Source organism: Meleagris gallopavo, chromosome 2 (genome assembly GCF_905368555.1).
Source record: "Meleagris gallopavo chromosome 2, MGAL_WU_HG_1.1, whole genome shotgun sequence".
Lineage (NCBI taxonomy): Eukaryota > Metazoa > Chordata > Aves > Galliformes > Phasianidae > Meleagris > Meleagris gallopavo.
Genome location: NC_139405.1, coordinates 88,977,566 through 89,003,065, shown reverse-complemented (window position 1 = coordinate 89,003,065; position 25,500 = coordinate 88,977,566). Strand labels below are relative to the sequence as shown.

Genomic DNA, 25,500 nt, shown 5'->3' with positions numbered 1-25,500 from the left:
GAAACAGAGAATGCTTTTTTCCTTTCCATATCATATGGCATTCAATAATAATAACCTAATAAAGGGCATCTTGCAATTTTAGTACAGGGACAAAAGCACATGGGAAAAAATCAAAGCTGTTTCTAGAGAGGCTAAATGTATATTCAGTATGAGGAAGATATACAATATTGATTTCATTATTATATTTTTAGTAGGATTAAAATTTTCCTTTTCTATCAGACAACAAATTAAAAAATGAGCAAACAGGCCAGTGGTTAATAGTAATTAAGTAATTTCTATTCTTAGACTCCAATTCCCACATTAACAGACTCAATTTTTGAGGCAGAGTAAAAACAGTACATTTGATGTTTATTTCTAAAAAGGAAGTTATTCAGAATCAATAGTCACATATGAAGCTTAGGCCGAAACAATCTTACTTTCAATAGAAGACAGATTAATTCCTCCCTGCTTAATAAAAGAACGTCTGCTGAGAACTTACCACATTGTAGACTTGCACAGATTTTACCACAGCTGAATAGAATGTAAATCAATTAAACCAAAATTGAGTGAAAATAGTTTGATACACTCTTGTATTTTTTTAGATTTGAATAACTAATAAACTTACAAAATAAATGAACTATCTGATACTATAGTGATAAGAAGTTGGGAAATCGGGCTGTTACAATATTTAAGCGCAGAAAAATTACGCACTGCAAAAGAATGAAAAACAAGGGTAGAATAAGATAAATGAACAAATGTAGCCTATCTACAGCAGTCACAAGAGACATATGGATACAGAAAAATTATTACCTCAAGCTGAATGTTCTATAGTTTAACTGACTTAATTTCTTAGGAGCTCACAATCTTTCTTTTTTTTTTAATAGCAATAGGAAGAAAAACACATGCAAAAAAAAAAAAAAAGTGAAATGTAGTAGATACAGTATTAATCAGATATACTGAAAGAAATACAAAATCAACTAAGCATTCATTGCAAGTTTCAAATACCACCAACTCACTTTGAAATAAATGAAGACAATGGCAAAAATTATTTCAATTGACAGATTTAAGAAACTCAATCTCCTTACTTTATCTGGGAGATCAAGAGGTGGACTATAAGGCTAAAAAAGATGGGAATTACAAGGCTAATAAAAGACTTATTCCTGGTGACTGGAAAAAGGGGAACATTATTCCCGTATTTAAGAAAGGGAGAAATAAGATGACCTGGGGATCGATAGGCCAGTGAGCCTCACCGCTGTGCCTGGACAGATCATGGAGCAGATCCTCCTCGTTACCATGGTAAGGCCCATATGAGAAGAAGAGATGATCCAAGACAGCCAGAATGGCTTCACCAAGGGCAGATCTTGCCTGACAAGTCTGGTGGCCTTCTATGATGGAGTGACAACATTGGTAGACAAGGGAAGGGCAACAGACGTCATCTACTTGGACTTCTGCAAAGCCTTTGACATGGTCCCTCACCACATCATTCTCTCTAAATTGAAGAGGTATGGAATTAAAAGATAGACTGTTTGATGGATTAAGAACTGGTTGGCTGATGACAGCAAAAGGGTTGTTATCAATGGTTTTGTGTCAGGTTGGAGGCCAGTCACAAGCAGTGTCCCTCAAGGGTCGGTCTTGGGACCAGTGCTCTTCAACATCTTCATCAATGACACAGACAATGGCATCAAGTGCACTCTTAGCAAGTTTGCAGATGCCAGCAAGCTGAGCCGTGCATTCTATACATTGGAGAGAAGGGAAGCCATCCAGAGGGAACTGGAGAAGTATCCTCAGGTGAACCTAGTAAGGTTCAATGAGGCCAAGTGCAAGGTGTTGCACATGGGCTGCGGAAATCTCAGGTGTTTATACAAACTGGGGGAAGATGTCCTTGAGAGCAGCCCTGTGGAGAAGGACTTGGGAGTCCTGGTGGACAAGAAGCTGGTCATGAGCCAGCAGTGCATCTTTGCAGCCCAGAAGGCCAACTGTGTTCTGGGCTGCACTAAAAAAGGGGTGGCCAAGGAGGGAGAAGGAAGCTCCTTGTGAGGCCCCATCCAGAGTACTAGGTCCAGGCCTGAGGCCCCCAGTACAGGAAGGACGTGGAGCTCTTGGAGCAGGTCAAGAGGAAGGCCACTAAGATAATCAGAGTGCTGGAGCACCTCTCCTATGAAGAAAGGTTGAGGGAACTGAGCTTGTTCAGCTTGGAGAAGAGAAGACTACAGTTAGGTCTCCCCAGGAGCCTTCCAATATTTGAAGGGAGTGTATGAACAGGAGAAGGAACATTTGTTTACAAGAGTGGATAGTGATAGGACAAGGGGGAATGGTTTTAAACTGAGACAGGGGAGGTTTAAGTTAGAAAAAGTTTTTCACATAGGGGGTGGTGACACACAGGAGCAGGTTGCCCAAGGAGATTGTGGATGCCCCATCCCTGGAGATATTCAAGGCCAGGCTGGATGTGGCTCTGGCTGCCCAGTCTAGTGGTTGGCAACTTGGCCCATGGCAGGGAGGTTGATACTAGGTGATCTGGACCTTATTCTCACCAACAGGGATGGACTTGTTAAGGAAGTAAAGGTTGGGGGCAGCTTGAACTGTAGTGATCATGAGACGGTGGAGTTCAAGATCCCGAGTGGAAAAAACAAAGCAATAAGTAGGATTGCTACCCTGGACTTTAGGAGAGCCAACTTCAATCTCTTCAAGGATCTACTTGGAGCTATCCCGTGGGCTTGGGTGTTAGAAGATAAGGGGGCCTCTGAGAGCTGGTCAGCATTCAAACAGCTCTTCTTCCAAGCTCAGGATCGGTGCGTCCCTGTGAGCAAGAAATTGGGAAAAGGTGGCAGGAGACCTGTGTGGATGAGCAAGGAGCTCATGCGCAAGCTCAAAGGAAAGAAGAAGGTCCATGAAATGTGGAAAAAGGGTCTGACCACTTGGGAAGAATATAGGAATGTAGTCAGGGCCTGCTGGGAAGCAACGAGGAGGGCTAAAACCCACCTGGAATTGAGTCTGGCTAAAGTGATAAAGGATAATAAAAAAGGCTTCTTCAAGTATGTTAACAGCAAAAGGAAAACTCGAGAGAATGTGGGCCCCTTACTAAGTGAGGGGGGGGTTCTGGTAACGGGAGATGCTGAGAAGGCAGAGATACTGAATGCCTTCTTTACATCCGTCTTCAGTGAAAAGGCTCTCCCTCAGGTTTCCCACACCCTGGAGGTTAGTGAGAGGGTCCGGGGAATGGGAGACTTCCCTTTAGTCAGGAAAGAGGAAGTGCATGAGTGCCTAGGCAGTACTAAGGCCCAGAAGTCTATGTGTACCCCATCAGGTTCCTCACAAGGGACCTTGTGAGGGACCTGATGGGGTACATACACGTGTGCTGAGGGAGCTGGCAGAGGTCATTGCCGAACTGCTCTCCATCATTTTTGAGAGGTCTTGGATAACAGGGGAGGTCCCTGAAGACTGGAGGATAGCCAATGTCACTCCAGTCTTCAGAAAGTGCAAGAAGGAAGACCCGGGTAATTATAGGCCTGTCAGCCTCTATCCCTGGAAAGGTGATGGAACAGCTTGTGCTGGATACCATCTCCAGACAACTGGGAGAAAAGGAGGTTATCAGGAGTAGTCAGCATGGGTTCACCAAGGGGAGGTCGTGCTCGACCAACCTGGTGGCCTTCTATGATGTTGTCACATGCTGGGTGGATGGGGGAAGAGCAGTAGATGTAGTCTACCTTGATTTTAGAAAGGCATTTGATACTGTCTCCCATGACATCCTTATAACAAAGCTGAGGAAGTGTGGGATAGATGAGTGGACAGTGAGGTGGGTTGAGAACTGGCTGACTGGCAGAGCGCAGAGGGTCGTCGTTGGTGGTGCAGAGTCTGGCTGGAGACCTGTAACCAGTGGTGTCCCCCAGGGGTCTGTGCTGGGTCCGGTCTTGTTTAACATCTTCATCAATGACCTTGATGAGGGGATAGTGGCCACCCTCAGCAAGTTTGCTGATGATACGAAGTTGGGAGGATTGGCTGACACGCCTGAAGGCTGTGCTGCCATTCAGCAAGACCTGGACAGGCTGGAGAGCCGGGCAGTAAGAAACTGGATGAGGTTCAATAAAAGCAAATGTAGGGTCTTACACCTAGGGAGGAATAATTGCATGCACCAATACAGGCTGGGGGATGAGTTGCTGGAGAGGAGCTCTGCAGAGAGGGACCTGGGCGTCCTGGTGGACGACAGGTTGGCCATGAGCCAGCAGTGTGCCCTCGTGGCCAAAAAGGCCAATGGCATTCTAGGGTGCATTAAGAAGAGCGTGTCCAGCAGGTCGAGGGAGGTGATCCTCCCCCTCTACTCTGCCTTGGTAAGGCCTCATCTGGAGTACTGCGTCCAGTTCTGGGCTCCCCAGTTCAAAAAAGACAGGGATCTCTTGGAAAGAGTCCAGCGGAGGGCCACAAAGATGGTGAAGGGCCTGGAGCATCTCCCCTATGAAGAAAGGCTAAGTGAACTGGGTCTGTTTAGCCTTGAGAAAAGACGACTGAGAGGGGACCTGATCCAGGTTTATAAATATCTGAGGAGTGGCGGCCATAGAGGTGAGGCCAGTCTCTTTTTCAGTGGTACGTGGAAACAGGACAAGGGGAAACGGACATAAGCTGCAGCATAGGAAGTTTTGCACGAATGTGCGTAAGAACTTCTTCACGGTGAGGGTGACGGAGCACTGGAACAGGCTGCCCAGGGGGGTTGTGGAGTCTCCTTCTCTGGAGATATTCAAGTCTCGCCTGGACGCCTACCTGTGCGACCTGGTGCAGGGAACCTGCTTTGGCAGGGGGGTTGGTCTCAATGATCTCTAGAGGTCCCTTCCAATCCCTACAATTCTGTGATTCTGTGATCTTTGAGGTCCTTTTCAACCCAGGCCATTCTATGATATGATAAGACTTTTTACTCTATTGAATAAAAACATAACATCTCCTACCAGACCGAGAAAGATCAAACAAGACTAGTACTACTGATAAGTCAGCCCTAAATTTTAAGAGTAATAGAGTTAATCAGAAAAAAAGAATGGTCAAGACAGATGGTGGATTGATGGATATTTGTCGTTGTTCTCTATCAAGATTGGATTCATTTCCTTTGATAAGATTTAACAAAACACAAGTTATTGTTCCAGTACTACTTAGTGGGAAATGATGTTCAGTATCACTTAGGCAACAGAAAATAATAGTTTTAATCTACTTTTGCATTTTACTAATTTCTTCCACTGATTTTCTTTCCTAAATTTACATTAAGTGACAATTTGCATAGAAAAATCTGATTTATGTACCCAGTATGGATCTATTGAGGAAGTGCTGTGAATTATTCTAACGTATTTCAATCAAAATTTTAAACAATGTAGATGAAGGACAGATATCGACTTACATGAATAACAAAAATTCACTGAAAATTATTACTTTACCTAGCAGTGTATTTTACATCATTTGTTCATGGTTTTCCCATAGTACAGCATTATTTCAGCAGTCTGTGTTACATTCATTATTTGACTTCAGAATTATCTGTGAAATTCTGCATTATTTAAAGTAGGCAAACACAACAAACAGATGTGTTTTGGCACATAATGATCAAATGACATCATACCTTCTTGGATCTTTCTGACAGCCTGTCAAAAATAACATGCTTGATTTGAAATACTCTAGAAGTGAGAACTGTTTTTTGCTGTAAAAATGGAACATACTCATTACTCAGCTTTTACTATAGAAGCTTTCTTCTTTTATTCTCTTCCTAGGAATTCTGAAATAACTAGGTAACTCAGAGTACTTTAACATAGAAAGAAGTATATCATAAAAATGTAAGCTAGAAAGATTGCTGTTACAGAACAAACTGATGAGCTTGATATCATTTTAAATCCAATTGGTAAATCCAATGTAACTTTCTGTGAGGATTATAGCTTGTTAGAGAGGGATGTGATCTACCTGTCTAGAAGAAGCAGGGCAATCTAAGGCTAGTGAGGCAGGCTTTAAACTGAAAGAGTTGGGGGGCAGGCACAAAATAGCAATGTTCACACCATTGCAACTGTCTGGGGAGTAACCCAGGAAAATCAGAACAATGACAAATGCTCCTTAGCTATCTCCCACGACATAAGCCAGAAGGCCAACCACCTCCAGAGCGTATGTAACTATGGAAGATCTGGTATCCCTCCCTTTTCTTCTCTTATGTACCTGAATATCAATGTATGCAGTATGGGAGTAAGCTGGATGAACTACAGTTCTTTGTGCAGCCACAGGACCATGATCTCACTGTAATTATGGAGATGCAGTTGGACAGTTCACATAACTGGAATGCTGTCATGGATGGATACGTACTTAAGAAAGACAGGCAGCAGAGCAAGGTGGTGGAGTTTCTCTTCACGTGAGAGAGTAACTGGAATGTATCAAGCTCTGCCTAGAAATTAACAAGGAATGAGTTGAGAGCTTATGGGTGAGAATTAATAGGCAGGCTTATATAGGTAACATCACTGTGGGTATTTAATACAGGCTGCCTGATCAGGAGGAGGCTGATGAGGTCTTTCACTGACAGCTGAAAGTAGCTTCACAATCACAATCACTGGCTTTCATGGAACCTGACTCTCATCTTTTTAAAGAAGAAAGACCTATAGATTAAATGCATTTATCTGCTTTACATGTATATACTATATAGTAACCAGAACACACAATTGCGGCAGTGCATTTGTCATTTCTAACAAATGATGCAGGCCCTACAGTTCTGGAAAAAAGGGAAGTCCTAAATTCAAATTCTTTGATGGTATGGAGGGTAAGATTAAATTTAAAAGAACAAATAAATTAAATAGCTTAATCGTTTTCTGAGATATAGAGCTCCACTGTTTTCAGTATAACTACACTGTCGTTGATCTTGAATGATGATTTATGAAGTACAAAATTCAATAAAGATTCCATTCTAAAAAATTGCATTTTAACCACTGTCTAGGTGAACATAAACAGCAACTGACAGCAACAATGACATTTACTTATCTTCCTTTTAAGTTGCCTATGCAACATTATGTAGGAACCCGAAATACAATTTGTGCTGTGTCAGGGAGGATCTAAATTTCCAAATGATTAATGTAACTTCTGGATAAGAGTTTCATTTTGAGTAATTAGGGAAGACAGCATTTAGATGGAGACATGCCTTGTATAGAATTTACTTGGTAGTCAATTGTAAGTTGCATTCCAAGTACATTTTTAAAACAAAGACGAAACTGAATGCAAAATAATTCATTATAAGAAATTAGATCAAGCAAGTACTTAAAGTAAACTGCAGTGTGACACACAGGCGCCTGATCACAAAACGGTAACAGTTACTCAGCATAAGAGTAGTCATAACATGAGTCAGCTCTTAACTACGTCTATACTTAAAGATAAATTTCTACCACCACTGTTTTAGAAATGTTTAAAGGTAAAGCCATTTTTCTGCTGCAGATTTTGTATTTCCTACCTTGAAACTGAGCATTAAATCCCTTTCGTCGGTGGTTGCTGTCAGATGTAAAATGGAGTCGTAACCAGTTCTTACTGCTGATAACAGGAGAAGGTAGATTCATACCAGTCAGCCTGGAAAAGTAAAAAAAGACTCTAACGTCAAAGGTACCACATGCAGAGTACTTTACAGACAATAAAGAAAACAAGAAAAAAATCCAAAACATACTGCTGTTCCATTTACTTTCCTTAATTCGAAAGTGCAAGAAAGAATTAAAATAAATGAAATCTGTGGGTTTGGGAGTTTATTTTGTCAACTCACAATTATCCTTCTCTTTTACCTATTTTCGTCATTTTATGTTTAGCCCAATTGTAATGTATACTTAAAAATTTGTTATTTGTTCCAAAATACAACAAAACAATAAATAAAATAATGAATGAATTGAATTAAGTGCAAACAAAAGAAAATGAGATTTGAAAAGAAGTTCTATAAGAACTATATTACATTTGAAAGAAAATACAGGAAAGCCTTCCAGAAATGCTTAATCTTCATTACTTTGAAATAATTCAGTTATTTCTATATTCATCTAACCACAATCATATTTTTATTCTTAATTATTTTCTTGGTTTGGATATATTATAGAATATCATCTGAGCTTCTATATCAAGTCTCTGAGTCAAGTGGTGAAGAGAAAAAAAACAGAGGATTCTATTTTTCAATTTGGAACTACCTTCCATTTTGAAATTCTTTCTGCTAAAGTATTTAAAAGAGCAGCTATTCTGGTAATTGTCAAAATGAGAGCTTCCAACAATCCTCTCTTGCTTCTACAATTCTAGAGCAGTTTCATGCATAGGTGAAGTGATCTAACAGGATAGTGTATGTTACATTCTCGCTCTTTCTGCATGTCCTCCATCCTCTGCTTTAGTATTGCCCTTCCTCACTGATATCAGCTTTGATTCTTGCTGAACATTTTTGTGATCTCTTGAAAGTAGCAGATTCTTATCTCTACATAAGAACTAAGCAGTTTCACAGAAAATGTTAAAATTATGTCTTCATATAGAACATAAAATAATAGAATATTTGTAACAGCTAACACCTACTAGGGTTCAGAACTGGAGAGAGTGAGCACATGAGAACAAGATGTTTCTCATTCTGGCATTTAAAATAATTAGGTCATGGATTAATTTTCTCTTTTTATTTTCCACCTGTTTTTATAGCAATATGTACATGGTTGTTTATTTTGGTTGCTATGAATGAATCCTTTCTATTTTACCTTAGCATTATTTGGTGGTAACATTGAAATCAAATGAGCACATACATTTTTGGGTGAAATACTTTTATTTATTAGGAGCATGTTTGCAAGTTATAAAGTTCCCCAAGCTATTCTTTGGAGAATTTTTCAGGATAACAGGATATGCTCCTGGAAAGATGCTCCTGGGAGCTGCTTTTAGACAAATGAAGAAAACCACTGATTAAGTAATCCATATGGTTCTTGTTGTACTGGAAAATTCTGATAAACACTGAGGACCAGAAGAGTTTGCCACAGAACTTTGTATCAATATATTTTGTCAACCTTGGCCTGAGTACATATACTTGAATGAAATCAAGCATCCGTGAGTATAAAAAGGATGGAAGAAAGTAAACCAAACATTGACAAGTCATGAGATAAGCCAAAACTGAAATCTTAGCCAGAGTCTGACAGTTTAAAAGATTCAATCTTTCCACTGAGTACATAAGGCAGCTATATTTATAATTGTTCAGTTTTTCTACACAATATTTCCTACATCTTGAGAGGAGAATGCTTAAACATTATCAGATAACAGCGTGCTGTGATAGTTCCTCTGCACGATGAAGTATTCATACACTCAGTAGAAGTCTGTGTTCCCCAATCATACCACAGAGTCACCATGACAACATTACATTCATTACACTCATTAATAACATCACGGCATTATATACAAACAGTTCCTATAAAATATTTTGGATATGTTTCATATGGAATAATTAATAAGAGAAAAGAAGACAACTATGTGATAATCTTGTCAAATTTTCAAAATGCATTATTATAGAAAATTTTGAAAGACTTGCAAAACGTTATTCCTTCCCTTAATTCCCTTCTCATGGCATTTACTAATTACTGCATGTAAACATGCTAAAGTTTTAATTTAGTTTTAAACTATTTAAAACTAAATTATTCTATTTAATATAAAATTATTTTAAATTATGCTTTTTTTTTTGTTTGTTTTCCATTAAAGAAGTTTTAAGTGACACAGCCATATTGAGATTCCTTACATTAAAAACTGTACTCAGACACTCTATACTCAGCACTGGGGACATTCAGGCTGGACCAGGAAAATTTCTCCTCCGAAAGAGTGGCCAGCTACTGGAATGGGCTGGCCAGGGAGGTGGTGGAGTCATCACCCCTGGAAATGTTCAAGAAACTATTAGTTGTACTTAAGGACACAGTTTAGTGGAGTAATATTGGTGGTTTGGATGGTTGGACTGGATGATCTTGGAGGTCTTTTCCAACCTTGGCAATTCTATGATTCATTGAAACTTATGAGGAAATTTGGTACGATATCCCATAATTAATTCAGATAGAAGTCTCCCAAGATAAACTTTAAGTTTCTTGCCTGAGCAAAATTTTATATTCATGCTCAGAATCACTTATGCCTGGTGAAACAAGGAAAAAAACATGGATTAACCTTATCTAATGTCAGCTGTTGGCAATGCTGCAGTCTACACCTGGTCTAAGATCCTGCATAGTCAAGAGAGTGGAATAAATATTTTGGGAGTGCACATTACATGAAGAATTTTTAACTTTCACATTAATTTGAGACTAATCTCACCTTAGCAATAAGAGTTAGAATAGCAACATTGGAACTACAGGTGAAGCATATAAATTCTGTTATAACCCAGCTCACGTGACATGCCAAAACAGAATTTTATTCTTTGAAGGTAGCCCTCTCAGTTTCTAATTACTCTAATACCAGGTTGCCCAAAGCCCTATCCAGCCTGGCCTTGAAGATCTCATTGGACGATCTGTTCCAGTGTTTCACCACCCTTACAGTAAAGAATTTCTTCTTTGTGCCTAGCTTAAATTACATTTTAAAGCCATTTCCCCTCATTCCATTGCTACCTACAAAATAAGTCTTTCTTTTTGTGCTTCACTATGCCTCACAGTGGGTATTATGCCTGAACATATTTCATGTTTGGCTGCAGGTTAAAGTCAAGGGCATTTATTTTTTTATTTTTATCTACTGTTTGGAAAAACAGCTTTATTAAGAACACTTCGGATTATTAATTCAATATCAAGCATTTTTCTTTGTTATTGATCTGATCTTTGACAAACATAACTGGGACAATATTCCATGGTACTCTGTATAGCATATACTTCCTCTGAAATATTATAACTGCTTTCAAGCTGATGAATAAAAGAATAATTCCTTGTATTTCTAGTTTTTTGCTTATATATGGCTTTCATTGTCCAGCAAGAGAGGAACATGAAGTTCTAGGATACAGCAATCAATTAGATTTTATTGTTCAAAGCTGTGATATTCATCTCAGGTCCTAAATACTGCAGGCCATTCTCCTATAGCTTTGCAAAGAATTCTTACATCCCGATCCAGATAAGGTGTATTCAGTCCTAAAGTTAATATGGCAGCTGTCCTGAAGGTAAATAAACATTTAATAAAAGCTCACAATTGAACAAAGAAAACTAAATAGTTGGCTTTTTTGTTGCAGCTAATATGCAGTAATTGAGCACTTGGGAGATAAATATTTTGCTTTAATAATTCTTCCCTAGTTTACTGTAATTATTAATAGCTGAAATGATAAAATGTTGATCTTATAGCACACAATATTCTGTTTGGGAATGCTGCAGCTACTGTGTTTCTACTGCTATGGCAGTATGCCATAGCGCATATGGGTACTTTTCATTAACATTCTGAAAACTGCAGAATTTTTAGTTCTCTTCATACATAATTCCTGAACAAATTCCCCAGTGAATAAATAAGAGAGAATTTTGTATTTCATCAATAACTGTTAATATCTACTCATCTGATGTCATCCAATTATTTCTGCAGGTTTGTTTTTTTTTGTTTGTTTCTTAAAACTTCAGTTACCATTTCCTAGTACAGGACTAAAATCCAACAAGATAAATTGAAAAAGCAGACATCTAAAACAACGTTCAGTAATCACTAATCACTAATCTTATTATCAAATGTTTTTAATCTGCCATAGTCACTGTAATTTCTCATGCAGCGGCTACTTTCCCAGAGTTGTTCCTTTTTAGTCACAATAGCTAAGGAAAATATAAAAAAAATTGTTTAAATTATATAATGCATCAGTTGCAAGTAGAATGAGCATTTCTTCAAGTACATTAAGGATCTACATTTGCGCTGAAAAAGTCTGTTCTTTAATACCTTAAAAGACAAACTTATGACAAATAAGATTATATTCTCAGCATAGACTATGGCAGTGAAAACCGGTGTCAGCAGGTATATTAAGTTCGTGGTAATGAAGTCCTTTCATTTGTAGTTGCCTCTGTGAGGTCTTCAAAACAAGCTAGAATGAATGTATAAATATAATGAACTGAAACATGTTTTTCAGTTCAGTATAACCAATTTCACTAATAACGTTTTTTCATTACATATTTTATATTGGATGAGTTGTTTCTTTTTCTTAAATGAAAGATTTTAGGTGTCCCATTTGGATTTGTTACAAATAATTAAAGGAAAAAAAATAAAGAAAAAGCTAATGATTAAAAAAATGTCACTGAAAAGAATATTTCATAAAATGAGTTTTTTCTTGGATTTTCACTTGCAGAACTCATGTTGGCTCTTTTGACTGAAAAAAAATTTCCACATCTCTCCGTATTTAAAAAACTCAGTTCATATAAGGGGGCATTTAGCCCCTTAAAAGACAAATTTTAGAATACGCTTCCCTATATTGTGCCTTACTGTTGCAAATTAGTTTAGGACCTATCTATCAGACATACAATCCGTTTGATATTAAAACATGAAATGAAACACTTTGTTTCTCTATCTTCCTTTGTAATCCTTTACTATTGTTCTCTCAGATTATAAACTGATGAAATACTGTTATCTTACCATATAGATAAACAGTACCTGATAAAATAACTCACTGGTTACTATGCATAGACTAAGGGAGTAATAGGTAGCGGTTAAAGTTTTTCAAGGATACAATTGTGCATTTTTCAGAAAATAATTTACTTATATTTCATCTTATAACTTTATGAAACTATGTTTATGTTTTCCATGATAGTACTTCATAAAATACATGTATTTTAAACAATAGATTCAGACGCCCCATATTTGTGGAACGTAAGATTCTATGAAAGAAAATAATACTTACCAAAATAGAGAATAAATGTCAAATATTACACCACCTATTACAATCTGCATTATAAGAACTCCAAACTGGAACACTTTCCTTTATAATCTAGCTTCCACCTATTTTGGGAAACATCATATATGCTTATGTGTATATATTTACAAAATTCTACCATCTTCACTCATTTCTGACAGCATGTGAAGAAATTCTTTCCAGTCTAAACTAAGGCAGCAGTTTGCCTTAGAGATTATAAAGCCATAAAACCCAGCTGTGCTCAGTGATCCTCTGACACCTCTAGCCTAAGTCAGGTCAGACAGATTTGTGCAACAAGTACATGTACTTTTCATACATGAAAACTAGACTGTATATAAAAGTGGCTTTATACTTCTTCAGGAGGTAATGCAATCCTACGAGTAAACTATCACAGTGTAAGAGCCTAACTGACAGCTGTAACCAAGCATTATGTTTGTGAGAATCCTTCTTTGTTTTTTGGCTCAAAGCTTGCTTCCTGAGGTATTTCTTGTGATAAGATTTATTGAGGAGGCAAGTGATGGGTGCTACCATGTGACAATCAACATCACTTTGTGGACATTTGAAAGCATCTTCCTCCAGAGCTGCTTGCCTCTGGAAGAGGGTGCTCAGGAGTGTTTACTGGCGGAAGATCTGGCCTGTGACTAAATAACTCCAGATTGGTATGGGGAATGATACCATCATGTCCTGTGAAAAACAGGATGCAGGTTGGCATCCTGCTCCCTCTTATCTGCTCGCAAGGCCCGGGATGGGAACAAAGGAGTTTCTGCTGAGATCCCAGAGCCAGAAGCTGATACTCCAAGGAGAGATGACTCAACCACTTTGGACTTATAAGTTGGTACTACCATTGAAAAGTGGCCATCGCCAGGATCAGCGTCGTCGTCAACAGAATCACAGAATCGTAGGGGTTGGAAGGGACCGCCAGAGATCATCGAGTCCAACCCCCCTGCCAAAGCATGTTCCCTATACCAGGTCGCACAAGTAGGTGTCCAGGCGGGTCTTGAATATCTCCAGAGAAGGAGACTCCACAACCTCCCTGGGCAGCCTGTTCCAGTGCTCCATCACCCTCACCGTGAAGAAGTTCTTGTGCACATTTGTGAGGAACTTCTTATGCTGCAACTTCTGGCCTTTTCCCCTCGTCCTGTCTCCACACACTGCAGAAAAGAGTCTGACCTCGTCACTCTGCCCCACACACCTTAGATATTTATAGACCTGGACCAGGTAACAGAACAACAAAGCCCGATGACCCACTACTACTGAAGATCAACAACTAAACTATGAACCACGCTGGATCCATGGTGGTGACTATCTCCCTCTTTCTTCCTATAAAGACTCCTTGCTTCTTCTTTCCTATCTTTTCTATCTCCCTCCTTTCCTTCCCTGTCACCTTAATTCATAATAGTGTCCGTCCTCCCCTTCCCCATCTCCCTGATTAAGATCTGTAATAAACTAGTCAGACCAATATTTGAAGCATTGTTTCTTAATTTCATGCCGAGTATACATATATTAAAAAGAACATCCCCTCCCTCCTATAAATTAGAGCTAAACAATGTTCAACAGGATTGATCTACAGCACAACTTCAGTCATTACACCACTCAAAGCACAAAGCAGTCTTTTTAAATTACATTATCTCATATTTTTGTGTTACACCTTATTCTATGAACACTCAAAACCTTTTGAGTATGGGGACTATCTATATACACCACAAATTTCTGCATCTCTGCATTTCTGCATCTGTTTATTCCAATCTCCCATATTTGCATTTATCAATCCAGATCATAGCTAAAGTAATCCACTCTTAGCAGACAGCAGTTTCTAAACAGCAATATTCAGACTGACACATTTATCCGAAATTATTAATCCAATTTATACCTAATATGCCATGGCTACTTATAACAGTGTTGAAAGGAATTGGCTGCTATTAACCAAGACTCTCTTCCAGCTCTCCTTCATATCAAATTGCTCTAAGGACTGTCAACTGAGAAGGGCTTAAATAAAAACTTTGGAAGAAAAGGTAGCATGATTGATGAACATGCATAACTGATTAATTAAAAAATTTAATTAAAAATATTACATGAAACTGAAATGTATAAAACATACTAAACATTATCTGGTAGCATTATATAGCATATAATCAATTTTTCTTTTTGGTATTAAAAATTTTTTCAACTGACAATTTCCCTTTTGTCTTCATTCTTGTGGATATGAAATTCAGCCTAGTTTGATAATAGGAAGATGATACAAAGAACGTCCATACTGTCAGTTATTTACAGTTATGTATATTGTCTCTGAAAGTGTTTTCACATAGTGGAAATCAAAGTCATAACGTATAACAGAAGCCAAACACTAATGTAAATAACAGTATATTTGTAGGTGCATATTTATGTTTGATTTGTGAAAGTTAAGAAATATTCCAGATTGACTGAAAACGGCAGAAAACTTCAGCTGAGGTATTTTGTTTTTTTTTGTTTGTTTTGTTCTTATGGACACAAGATTCAGTTCTAAAAATCTCTGATCTATACTGAATTCATACAGGAAGTCCAAGTGCAATAAGCTTTCAATATTAGTTCTACCTGGTATTAGAAATGTCTTCATATTTATAAGCAGGACTATAAAACAATTCTGCTTGAAAACATCAAAAATAGAATTCCAATGATATTATTAAAAATATTTATAATTCACTGTATAATGTGATACTGTTGCTGAAATGTGAAATCTTAGTATCTTTCAAAGCCATATCATTTAATATCTTCACATGGACATCATTTCAGAAGTTGAGTAATTACATTTCATAATTTCAGTGTAATCAGCAAATACAATACTTGGATAAAATATTAGCATGACTGTACCTAAGCAATGATAATATTTAAACAGGTAAACAGTCTTCTTACTCAGTATCTTCATAAGATAAAACTGAAAAACAAAGGAAGCCAACTCACCATATAGGTACAGCCCTAAGCATAGGTTCAAGCCATATTCTTATTATTTCTAAAAAGTAATTTTTCCCTAGGAATGGAAGCTCTGTATAAATCTGTCACTTACCCCCCGCCCCCCCATAAATGCATGTTAAGAATTGAATTAAACAAAAAACAACATACTTATTCATTTCAGATGGTATGCACTGCACTGATATTCTCAAGAGGTAAAATCAGCCTTGTTTAGTTTTGTTGATACTTGGCTTAACCTTTACGCATAAAGCTTCTTCTGCCAGTTCTAAAGCTAGCCTTGGCATAGATCTAAGGCAAATATTTACACTCTTAGTACATCTTCTTAAGCTTGTCAAGTTGACTTATCTACATTTTTGACATATTTTCATTACATTGACTACATTATTTTGTTCTTATAATTCTATAGTTAAGTACCTATTAATAAAATCAAGAAGCCTCTCCAAGCAAGCATAATTATACACAGCCTGTTGTATATAGATGCGATATACAGTATCAGATAAAACTGGGCAACAAATACACTTTCATGGTATCTATATCCCTTCTAAGCTCTACATGTGATGTATTTCCAGTTAAAAATTAGTTTCTGAACAGATGGTATGGGCGATTCTCATTATATATCAATTAAAATACTATTAATTTCAGGTAGACTACAGTTATTGCCAACGTAAAAAATAAATTTTGTGATAGTTCTCTTAAGTGAATCGTGCAATGGGGAGAGAAAACTCTTCTGGTAAATAGAGTACAAGCACATAATAGCTGTTTATAATAATGCATAATACAGAAGCCAGGATATTTAATTTGAAATTTGAGCTTAAAATTTACTCATTATTTCTAGAACATAAATCTATCCTTTATAAAGTTTATCAGTGACATTAAAATGCAACAGTACCAGAAGGTGACTTCCTTCTCTGTCCTTATGTGTATTATTATTTAAAATTTTATTCAACTGAATGTAATACTGGGTGTCTTTTGTGGTTTTTTTTTTTTTGGTGATCCAGTCTTCATCTGTGCTAAGTGAGCACAGAGTTTGATAAGCTATATTGTCTGAATCAAGCCTTCTCCCAAGGTTTTTTTTTTTTTGTATGGATAATTTAGAGTTACTATTCAAATTTTTTCTTATCTCTTTTTAATAGCCAAATGTCTTCCAGCTAGAAAGAAAGTATTAGCAACAATAAACACTGTGACGTAAGTATTTTTAACATGGCTAAGAGGCAAAATCCTTCAGGTAGCAAATGAATAACTTAGCTATTTTTAATTGCTGACATGATGGGTAATCAATGTTCTATCAAATTTTTTAAGTATTTTGAAGTTGCCTGTACTGTTTTATTAAGTTTCTTGCCTACACTGCACATTCTACGCCCAGTCAATCTACATTTTTAATATAACAATTAAAACAAATTCTAAGAAAAAAAAAATACAGAAACCATTAATAGCTTGCAAAGAGTGGGGAAAACACCAAAGAATGGTGACTCATTCAACAAATCCAATTGATAGGTTACACTTATTTCATACTTGATTGTACCTTTTCAATATTATTCTATATTAAATAAAAAAATGAAGAATTTTACTCTGAAGATTACTTATCAAAGGGTTGTGGGTTTTTTTGTTTGTTTGTTTTTCATCCTGTATGCAATATCCATTCACCATTCTCATGAAAGAAATCACCATATTTCACCATAATTTAGTGTGGGTTATTTCAAAATATCATTAGATGCCAAGAAAAGAAAATTGTTGAAACCTAGAAGCCAAAATAAAGGCAGCCAGGATTCAGTCTTTCAGCAAAAGCATCACTGTCAGACATGAATATATTTTCATACATCTGTGATAGCCCCTTTTCTATATCATGGTAATTCTTTAGTCAAATAGATACAATTACAAAGATGAAGTAACAAAAATAAATTATTCATTAAAATACTGCTTGTGATTAGTGGGATTCACCAAGTACACATAGAGGATTCCCTGTTAAATTTTCATTCATTGCAATGAATGTCTGAAGTAGTTCACACATGTTTTTGTACTAATTTCTTTTCACAGTAAAGTTTCCAGTTCCTGATAAGGTGTTGAGAATATCTTATATTTAACTGAAGTACTATCACATGGCACTGTAGCAGTCCAACTTAACTCCAGATGACACTGCTGTTGAAAGCTCTGCATCAATGTGCTCTCCTATCACAAGAACTACTGTTTCCCATTCACTGAATATTTATTTCTCCATCACTACATGACTGTCTGGTTAGCATAATCATTTTTCAATCTAATGTTTACTGAATAAATTCCCTACAGATCAATTAAATATAATGCAAGTTCAATGTTTTGTCTAACTCGCTTAAGTATTTTAGCATTACTTGAGTCCATTTATTGTAGACATTTCTTTCTGGAAACAACTATATTTCAATTCTCAGCAAGATCAATGAGTTCAGACTTTATTCTACAATAGAATATATTTTCTGTGGTTCATTAGATTAAAGCTTGTAAAAGATTACAACACTTCAAGAGGCCTTATGATGTTTAATTATCTACTTTAAGTACATTTTACAAAACACTGCTGACACATCAGTAAAGTGTGGATTTGTTATCTTTTATGACTGTAAATTACATCCAAGAGCTGGTATCAGGCTACTACTCTCTTAAGTAAATTTCTTTAGTAATACTGAATTGCAGTGGTAATGAACACTAACAAAATACCATTATCAGATCTCCAAATCCTAAAATGCCTTTAAAAATGCACTGATATTTCGCTTATAATGGATCATTTCCCAGATGCTAAGGATAATGATAAAGCACCTTATCCACTACCAACCATCCATCAACCATCTGAGATGATGTGAGGAAGAATACAGAATCATGACAGAAACACTGAGTCCTAGAGTTAGAAGGGATCTTTAGAGGTCATCTAGTCTCTCCTGCAATGAACAGGGACACCTACATCTAAATCAGGTTGCTCAGAGCCCTGTCCAGCCCTGTCCACCCATATTTTAAAGTCTCCAAAGGACAGCACTTTCACCATCTCTCTGGGCAACCTGTTCCAGTCCTTCACTATACTTAGTATAAAAAACTTGTTCCTTATATCCAATCTGTATCTCCCCTCATTTAGTTTGAAATCGTTTCACCTTGCCCTGTCACAACAGACCATGCGAGTCTGTTCCCCTCCTTTATATACTGAAAGGCCACTATCAGGTCACCACAAAGCCTCCTCTTCTCCAGGTTGAACAGCCCCAGCTCTCTCAGCCTGTCCTCATAGGAGAGGTGTTCCATACATTGGATAATTTTGGGGCCTTACTTCAGATGCACTATAACAGGTCCATGTTCCTCCTGTACTGAGGACTCCGCAACTGGACACAGTACTCCAGGTGAGGTCTCACCAGCTTGGAGTAGAGGAGCAGGATCATCTCCCTTGACCTGCTGGCCACTTTTCTTTCGATGCAGCCCAAGATACAGTTGGTCTTTTGGGCTGTAAGGGCACACTACTGGCTCATGTTCAGCTTACCATCCACCAGTATCCAGTGCTCTATCCTTACATCTCCTAGCTTGTACTGATATGAGGGGTTCCCACAATCCAGGTGCAAGACCTAGCACTCGGCTTTGTTAAACCTCATGAGGTTCATGTGGGCCCAGTGCTCAAGCCTGTCTAGGTCTCACTGAACGCATCCCATCCCTTAAGAATGTCAACTGCACCACAGAGCTTCACATCATCCTCAAACTTGCTGAGGGTGCACTCTATCCTGTTACTGATGGCACTGATTACATTCAAGAGTTCCAAAAACAGAGAAAACGTGGAGCTTTTGCAGATGACCCAGAAGAGGGCAAGAAGGATGATTCAAATGCTGGATCCTCATTCTCTCCTATGAAGATGGATGAAAGAACTGACTTGTTCAGCCTGGAAAAGAGAAAGCTACAGGCAGCCTTCCAATATACAAAGGAAGATTATAAACATGAAAGGGTAGACTGTAATAAGACAAGAAGGAATAATTTTAAACTAAAGAGGAGAGATATAGATTAGATGTCAGGTGAAGTTTTTTATTGAGGGAGTGGTGAGGTGCTGGAGCAGGCTGCCCAGAGAGGCTGTAGATGCCCTATGAGGTGTTTAAGGCTAGGCTGGATGGGGCTCGGGGCAAACTAATCTAGTACTTGATCTAGCAGTTGGTAGCCCTGCCTGTGGCACAGGGCCTGGAACCTGATTACAGTTGAGGTCCCTTCCAACCCAAACCATTCTGTGTTTCTATGGCAACGCTGCCTCAATGAAAAGACATGTATGTTCAGAGTTGAAAATGATTTGCAATGACTTAATCAAAACCCTTTGTATTTCTCTTGTTAATGGTTTACTACTTCATCTAGATTCACAGAATCATAGGATTTGGAAAGGACCTTAAGAGATCTAGTCTAACCTCCCCGTTAAAGCAGATTCTGATATGTGACAAACAACTGAAGTAAATAAAATACCTTTCCTGATTCACTGATTTTAATGAAGAGCAAATCAATACATTCACATACAATGTAATTGTCATGGAGTTAACTAGATCAATCTACGCCCACGACAAGGGGGCAGTAGGCCCCTGGCCCCCCCTGGCTCCACAAAACGGGAAGGGAAAAGGAAAAGGGATAGGAAGATGGGCTCAAGGAAGGAAGAAAAACAAAAACAAAACAGTGGCAACAATCTATGGAGGAAAACTTATTTTACTAACTATGATATTGGAATGCAAGATAACACAATATAATACAATCTAATTGAAATTGAGACTAATAAACCAAAGAAGATAGGAGAGAGAGAGTTCCTGAGACCAAGTCAAACCTGAAAACCTTGGAAGGGCTAGGAAAGCACCCTCCAGCACATACTGCAAGGCAGTAAGAGACCACCCCACCTAGAAGGGCCAGATCCCATGACTTCCCTAATGTACAGGGATAGGTGCCTGGAATTGGAGCATTAACACTTTAACTCCCAGTGCACTACATGATGTTATGATGAGGAATACTGAAAACCAAAAAACATAAAACCATGACAGTAATCTTACAATATAACTTCCACTATGTTTTCCTATAATCATTTTTGAAATAATCAATTACATAGGTTGCTCTGAAAGTAATGCCTCCTATTTATTTCCATTAAAGCAAAAACAAGGAGTACAGTCACACTATACGATAGATCAAATTCTCACCTACAAAGTACTATTTTTTCCAACACAATCACCACTGTGACCCACAAGTCATTTCACCAGCAATAAACAAGAGCCTGCATGTTGCATTCTAGAACCTGCATCAGCAGAGGTGACCCACTGTAGCCGCTACTGAAACTCATCACCTCCCACCTCACTGAGCTACATACAGCGTTCAGTCTCCATAGGTGTTCAGCAAGCATCAGTGAATGGCAATAGGTGCCATTATTTTGCATGAAGGTACTCAGTCCTACCCCTTCGCTTCATATGCACTTTCATGTCAGACACCATTTTGTCAGGCTGCCCCACTACTGCCATCTGTTGCACAGATGTAAAAAATGTAATGGAATATTAGTGGGAAGATTTAACCTCTACTGCCATATCACCAAGACCCACATCTGACTTCATGGGCTGACAAAAAAAAAAAAAAAAAAAAAAAAAAAAAAAAGGTAGGAGTAATTATTTTTGGATAAGCTCTCGTAAATGTAAAAAGGATTAACAAATACTTAACTTTTTCCCTAATGCTTACTAAACGAAATATCACTTAGTGAATAGGAACCAAAAAAGAAACAAAGACCTACATGATGCTCACACAATATTTTAAAGAACTCAAACAAACACACAGACACATTAATGAGATGATCTTTAGGTATGAAGAAAAATAGTAGTGAGGATCTTCTAATTGGGTAGTTTATAAGAACTAGTACTACAAAGGCTGCAATTTTTTTTTATATGCCGTTTTATATCTGGCTATATTTTTATCATATTCTTTAGCTAATTAGGAAGCAGAACTGTGATCTAAAAGAGAATGTGCACAAAAAGTGTCTACTTAGAGATACTAGACATGTAAGAAAAAGTACAATTCCCTATAAGTGAGTATTTTTAGTGGAGAAACTACCTGTAATGAGTGAACGTGCCAAAACTGTAGAAGTCCTCAGTTAATATATAGGATTTCTTAAGTTAGCAAAAATGGAAATGATGGAGAAATTTCTATTTCTTAAAAAGAGAAAGCTTCCCAGAGATGTTATGAATTCACATAACAACAAAAGACAATCCAAAAATTAGGAAAGTTTATTTAATCAAGTCCAGACTTACCCTTTATAAAATACATTTTGAAATAAGTAAAACTGCTCAATATAGAATTCACGTTATTTTCTAGGTAGAAGCCTCTAGGCCATCCCCTTACTAAAATGAATACTGTTATCAGTAAATACTAATGTTTCACTGAGCAGTCTACGACCTACAAGAAGAACTCCAATTCAGAAGAACTCAAGTTATCAGGCTATTTCACACTGCCAAAATAAAAGAGACCATGAGTCCCACTTCCCTCTAGTAAGGAAAATAAATTAAATAACTTGCATCTTGGAAAACCAGCCAAATTGAGATGATGACAATTGATGACAATTGCTCTGGTCACGAAGAAGTAAAATAGCTTCTGAGGGGTTCTTAGCAATACCAGGCAAAGCATTCACAGGTGTCCCAATAGTTGTACACAAAAAGTTGAACTCACCCAATTAGTGAAGAGGCTCTCTAGCTACATATCACTCCTTCACAAGAAACAGTGTACACCCAAAAATAAAATAAAATAAAATAAAAATAAATCTCCCTTCTATGGCTGGCCCTTATCAGAGCCCATGATGGTTCCACCTCTTCTGGTCACATGGGAAGCACCGGTGCAAACAATTTGCCTGTGCTCTCTGGGCCAGCCACACCCCTTAACCAGGTGCTCAATCAACCGGTCCAAGCCCTGACCTAACAGTTCCCTTACAACAATAAACAGGAAAAAGTACAGTAAAGGTTAAAATACTCATTCAAAAGACAGGTTGGGATGGAATGTATACAGCCTTTTCTTGACTGTGCTGACTGGACAGTTTCAAAGATTTCATCTCCCACATGCAGTGTTTGCCACTTAACCATTTCTGGTTGGCTTCTTAATCAGCATGTGATTCTTGGGCTTCCTATCTGAAGTAAATCTTTCACCTCAGAAATAAAGCAATCCTTCCTCAAAAGAGTGCAATGTAACATATGCTTCTTCTGTAATAGTAGCAGACAGAATATTAAAGTAAATTTTCACTGTCAAAAAGAGATGACCTATAGCAATCTACTGAGCAACTGCTTGTTGAATTTGCACTAAGAGCTTTTTTTAACTTGAGAAGTGTACTTAGATGAGCAAAAATTGTAATTTCAGTTTGCTGAGCAGGTATCTAAGGAAATAAAGTATTTTTGAAAAATCTTGCATTTGATAGAGATATTGTAGAACTGAATATTAAAAACAAATTTATAAAAAATGTATTTAATGTAAATAACCAGCGGCACATCTGGAAGAAATATGTAGTGGGAAATACTCCTACTGCCAGTGGGAGCTAGCAGAGGTGACTGCTGAACCACTCTCTATTATCTTTGAGAGGTCTTTGAGAATGGGAGAGGTACCTGAAGACTGGAAGATAGCCAATGTCATTCCAGTCTTCAAAAAAGGCAAGAAAGAGGATCTGGAAAACTACAGACCAGTCAGCTTTACCTCCATCCCTGGTAAGGTGATGGAACAGCTTGTCATGGATGCCATTTCCAGGCAATCGGAAGAGAAGAAGGTTATCAGTTGTAGTCAGCATGGGTTCACCAGGGGGTTGTGCTCATCAGCTGGGTGGATGGGGGGAGAACAGTGGATCTACCACTAAGTAGCACAGATAGCAGAATAGTCCACCTTAATTTCAGCAAGGCATTTGACATTGTCTCTCACAACATCCTTATAATGAAGCTGAGGAAGTGTAGAATAAACAAGTGGATGGTGAGGTGGCTTGAGAACAGGTTGACTGGCAGTACTCAGAAGGTTGTGATCGGCAGCATAGAATCCAGTTGGAAGCCTGTATTTAGCAGTGTTCCTCAGGGATCAGTGCTGGGTCTGGTCTTGTTCATTATCTTAATCAGTGACCTTGATGAGAGGATAGCATCTACCCACAGCAAGTACATCGATGACATGGAGCTGGGAGGAATGGCTGACAGATAAGGCTGTGCTGCCATTCAGCAAGACCTGGACAGGCTGGAGAGCTGGGCAGTAAGAAACCGGATGAGGCCTAACAAGAGAAAGTGTAGAGTCTTGAACCTGGGGAGGAATAACCTCATGCATCAATACAGGTAAGGGAATAACCTCTTGAAGAGGAGCTCCCCAGAGAAGAGTCTGAGTGTCCTGATGGACGACAGGTTGGCCATGAGCCAGCAGTATGCCCTCGTGGCCAAAAGGGCCAATGGCATCCTGGGGTGCATTAAAAGAGCGTGGTCAAGGGAGGTGATCCTCCCCCTCTACTCTGCCCTGGTCAGGCCTCACCTGGAGTACTGTGTCCAGTTCTGGGCTCCCCAGTACAAAAAAGACAGAGATCTCCTGGAAAGAGTCCAGCAGAGAGCCACAAAGATGATAAAGGGCCTGGAGCATCTCCCCTATGAAGAAAGGCTAAGTGAAATGGGTCTGTTCAGCCTCAAAGATTGAGAGGAGATGTAATCAATGTCTATAAATATCTGAGGTGCAGGAGGCAAAGGGATGAGGCCAGACTCTTTTCATGGCAATAAGACAAGGGGAAATAGCCACAAACTGAAGCATAGGAAGTTCCGCACAAATGCGTGTAAGAACTTCTTCACAGTAAGGGTGATGGAGCACTGAAAAAGGCTGCCCAGAGAGGTTGTGGACTCTCCTTCCCTGGAGACATTCAAGACCTGCCTGGATGCCTACCTGTGCAACCTTGTCTAGGGAGTGAGTTGGATTAGATGATCTCTAGAGGTCCCTTTCAGCCTCTACAATTCTGTGATTCTGTGATTCCAACTCACTTTTGAGTTTTCTAAACAACTACTGAAGATATAATATATATAGTATATAAACACACACACACATATATATACGTATATAATATATGTAATATACGTATAGTTTCAATCACTCTTTTCTGAACAATATAGGCCTCGTCTTAGAAAATGGGATATTCTGGAAACTCTGACAGTCCTTTACCCAAAGAACTGTGAGGTGACAGTAACCATTTCCTCCATACATTGCACTCATTTGGGAACTGCTGCTCAGCTTCAATAGGTAGGGAAAGAGCTGCTCTGAATTTCTCAGGCTTGCACAATTTCCTCTTTTGGGACTGGAAGAGAAATAACGGGAAATGGATTACAGTGAAATAATAGCACTCTGAGTTAGAACACTTCATCTATAGAAAGGAAAATTCAGAGCTATTTCTCCAGTCCCTAATACAATGCACTTGTTTATGTAAAGATGTTGTTTCATGTTTGAATCAAGTCTCTCTGCTAAGCTCAGGTCTCTTCTAAGGAGACCTAGCACCAGTACTGCTGCTTTCTGCTAGAGAATATAGAAAGCATAATGCATTTAATTCTATACATTTTAACTTGTAAAGAAATCCTCTCATTATTTTCATGTTAAACTACTGTATTTGTAGTTACAAGTTGTTACTATGTGGATATGTTATTTCCTTCTTTACTAAAAAGGTTCTCAAGGGAAAGTTATTTTCAAGATATCATACTCCTGCCAGTGCACAGAAAATACAGACTAGGCAATCTGGCATTAAGTGCTAATTTTTAAGGAATTTAAGTTGCTTGTTTCAGTCCTTCAGG

General features: G+C 38.1%; 1 protein-coding gene across 1 annotated transcript in view; it reads right to left on the bottom strand.

Annotated features, from left to right (window-relative positions):
- Positions 1 to 25,500, bottom strand: part of CSMD1 (CUB and Sushi multiple domains 1) — a 1,002,456-nt gene that overhangs the window by 340,741 nt on the left and 636,215 nt on the right. Inside the window, exon 6 of the mRNA XM_085217921.1 lies at positions 7,424 to 7,536. Coding sequence (XP_085074047.1) covers positions 7,424 to 7,536 — 113 coding nt within the window. The remainder of the gene's footprint in view (positions 1 to 7,423; positions 7,537 to 25,500) is intronic.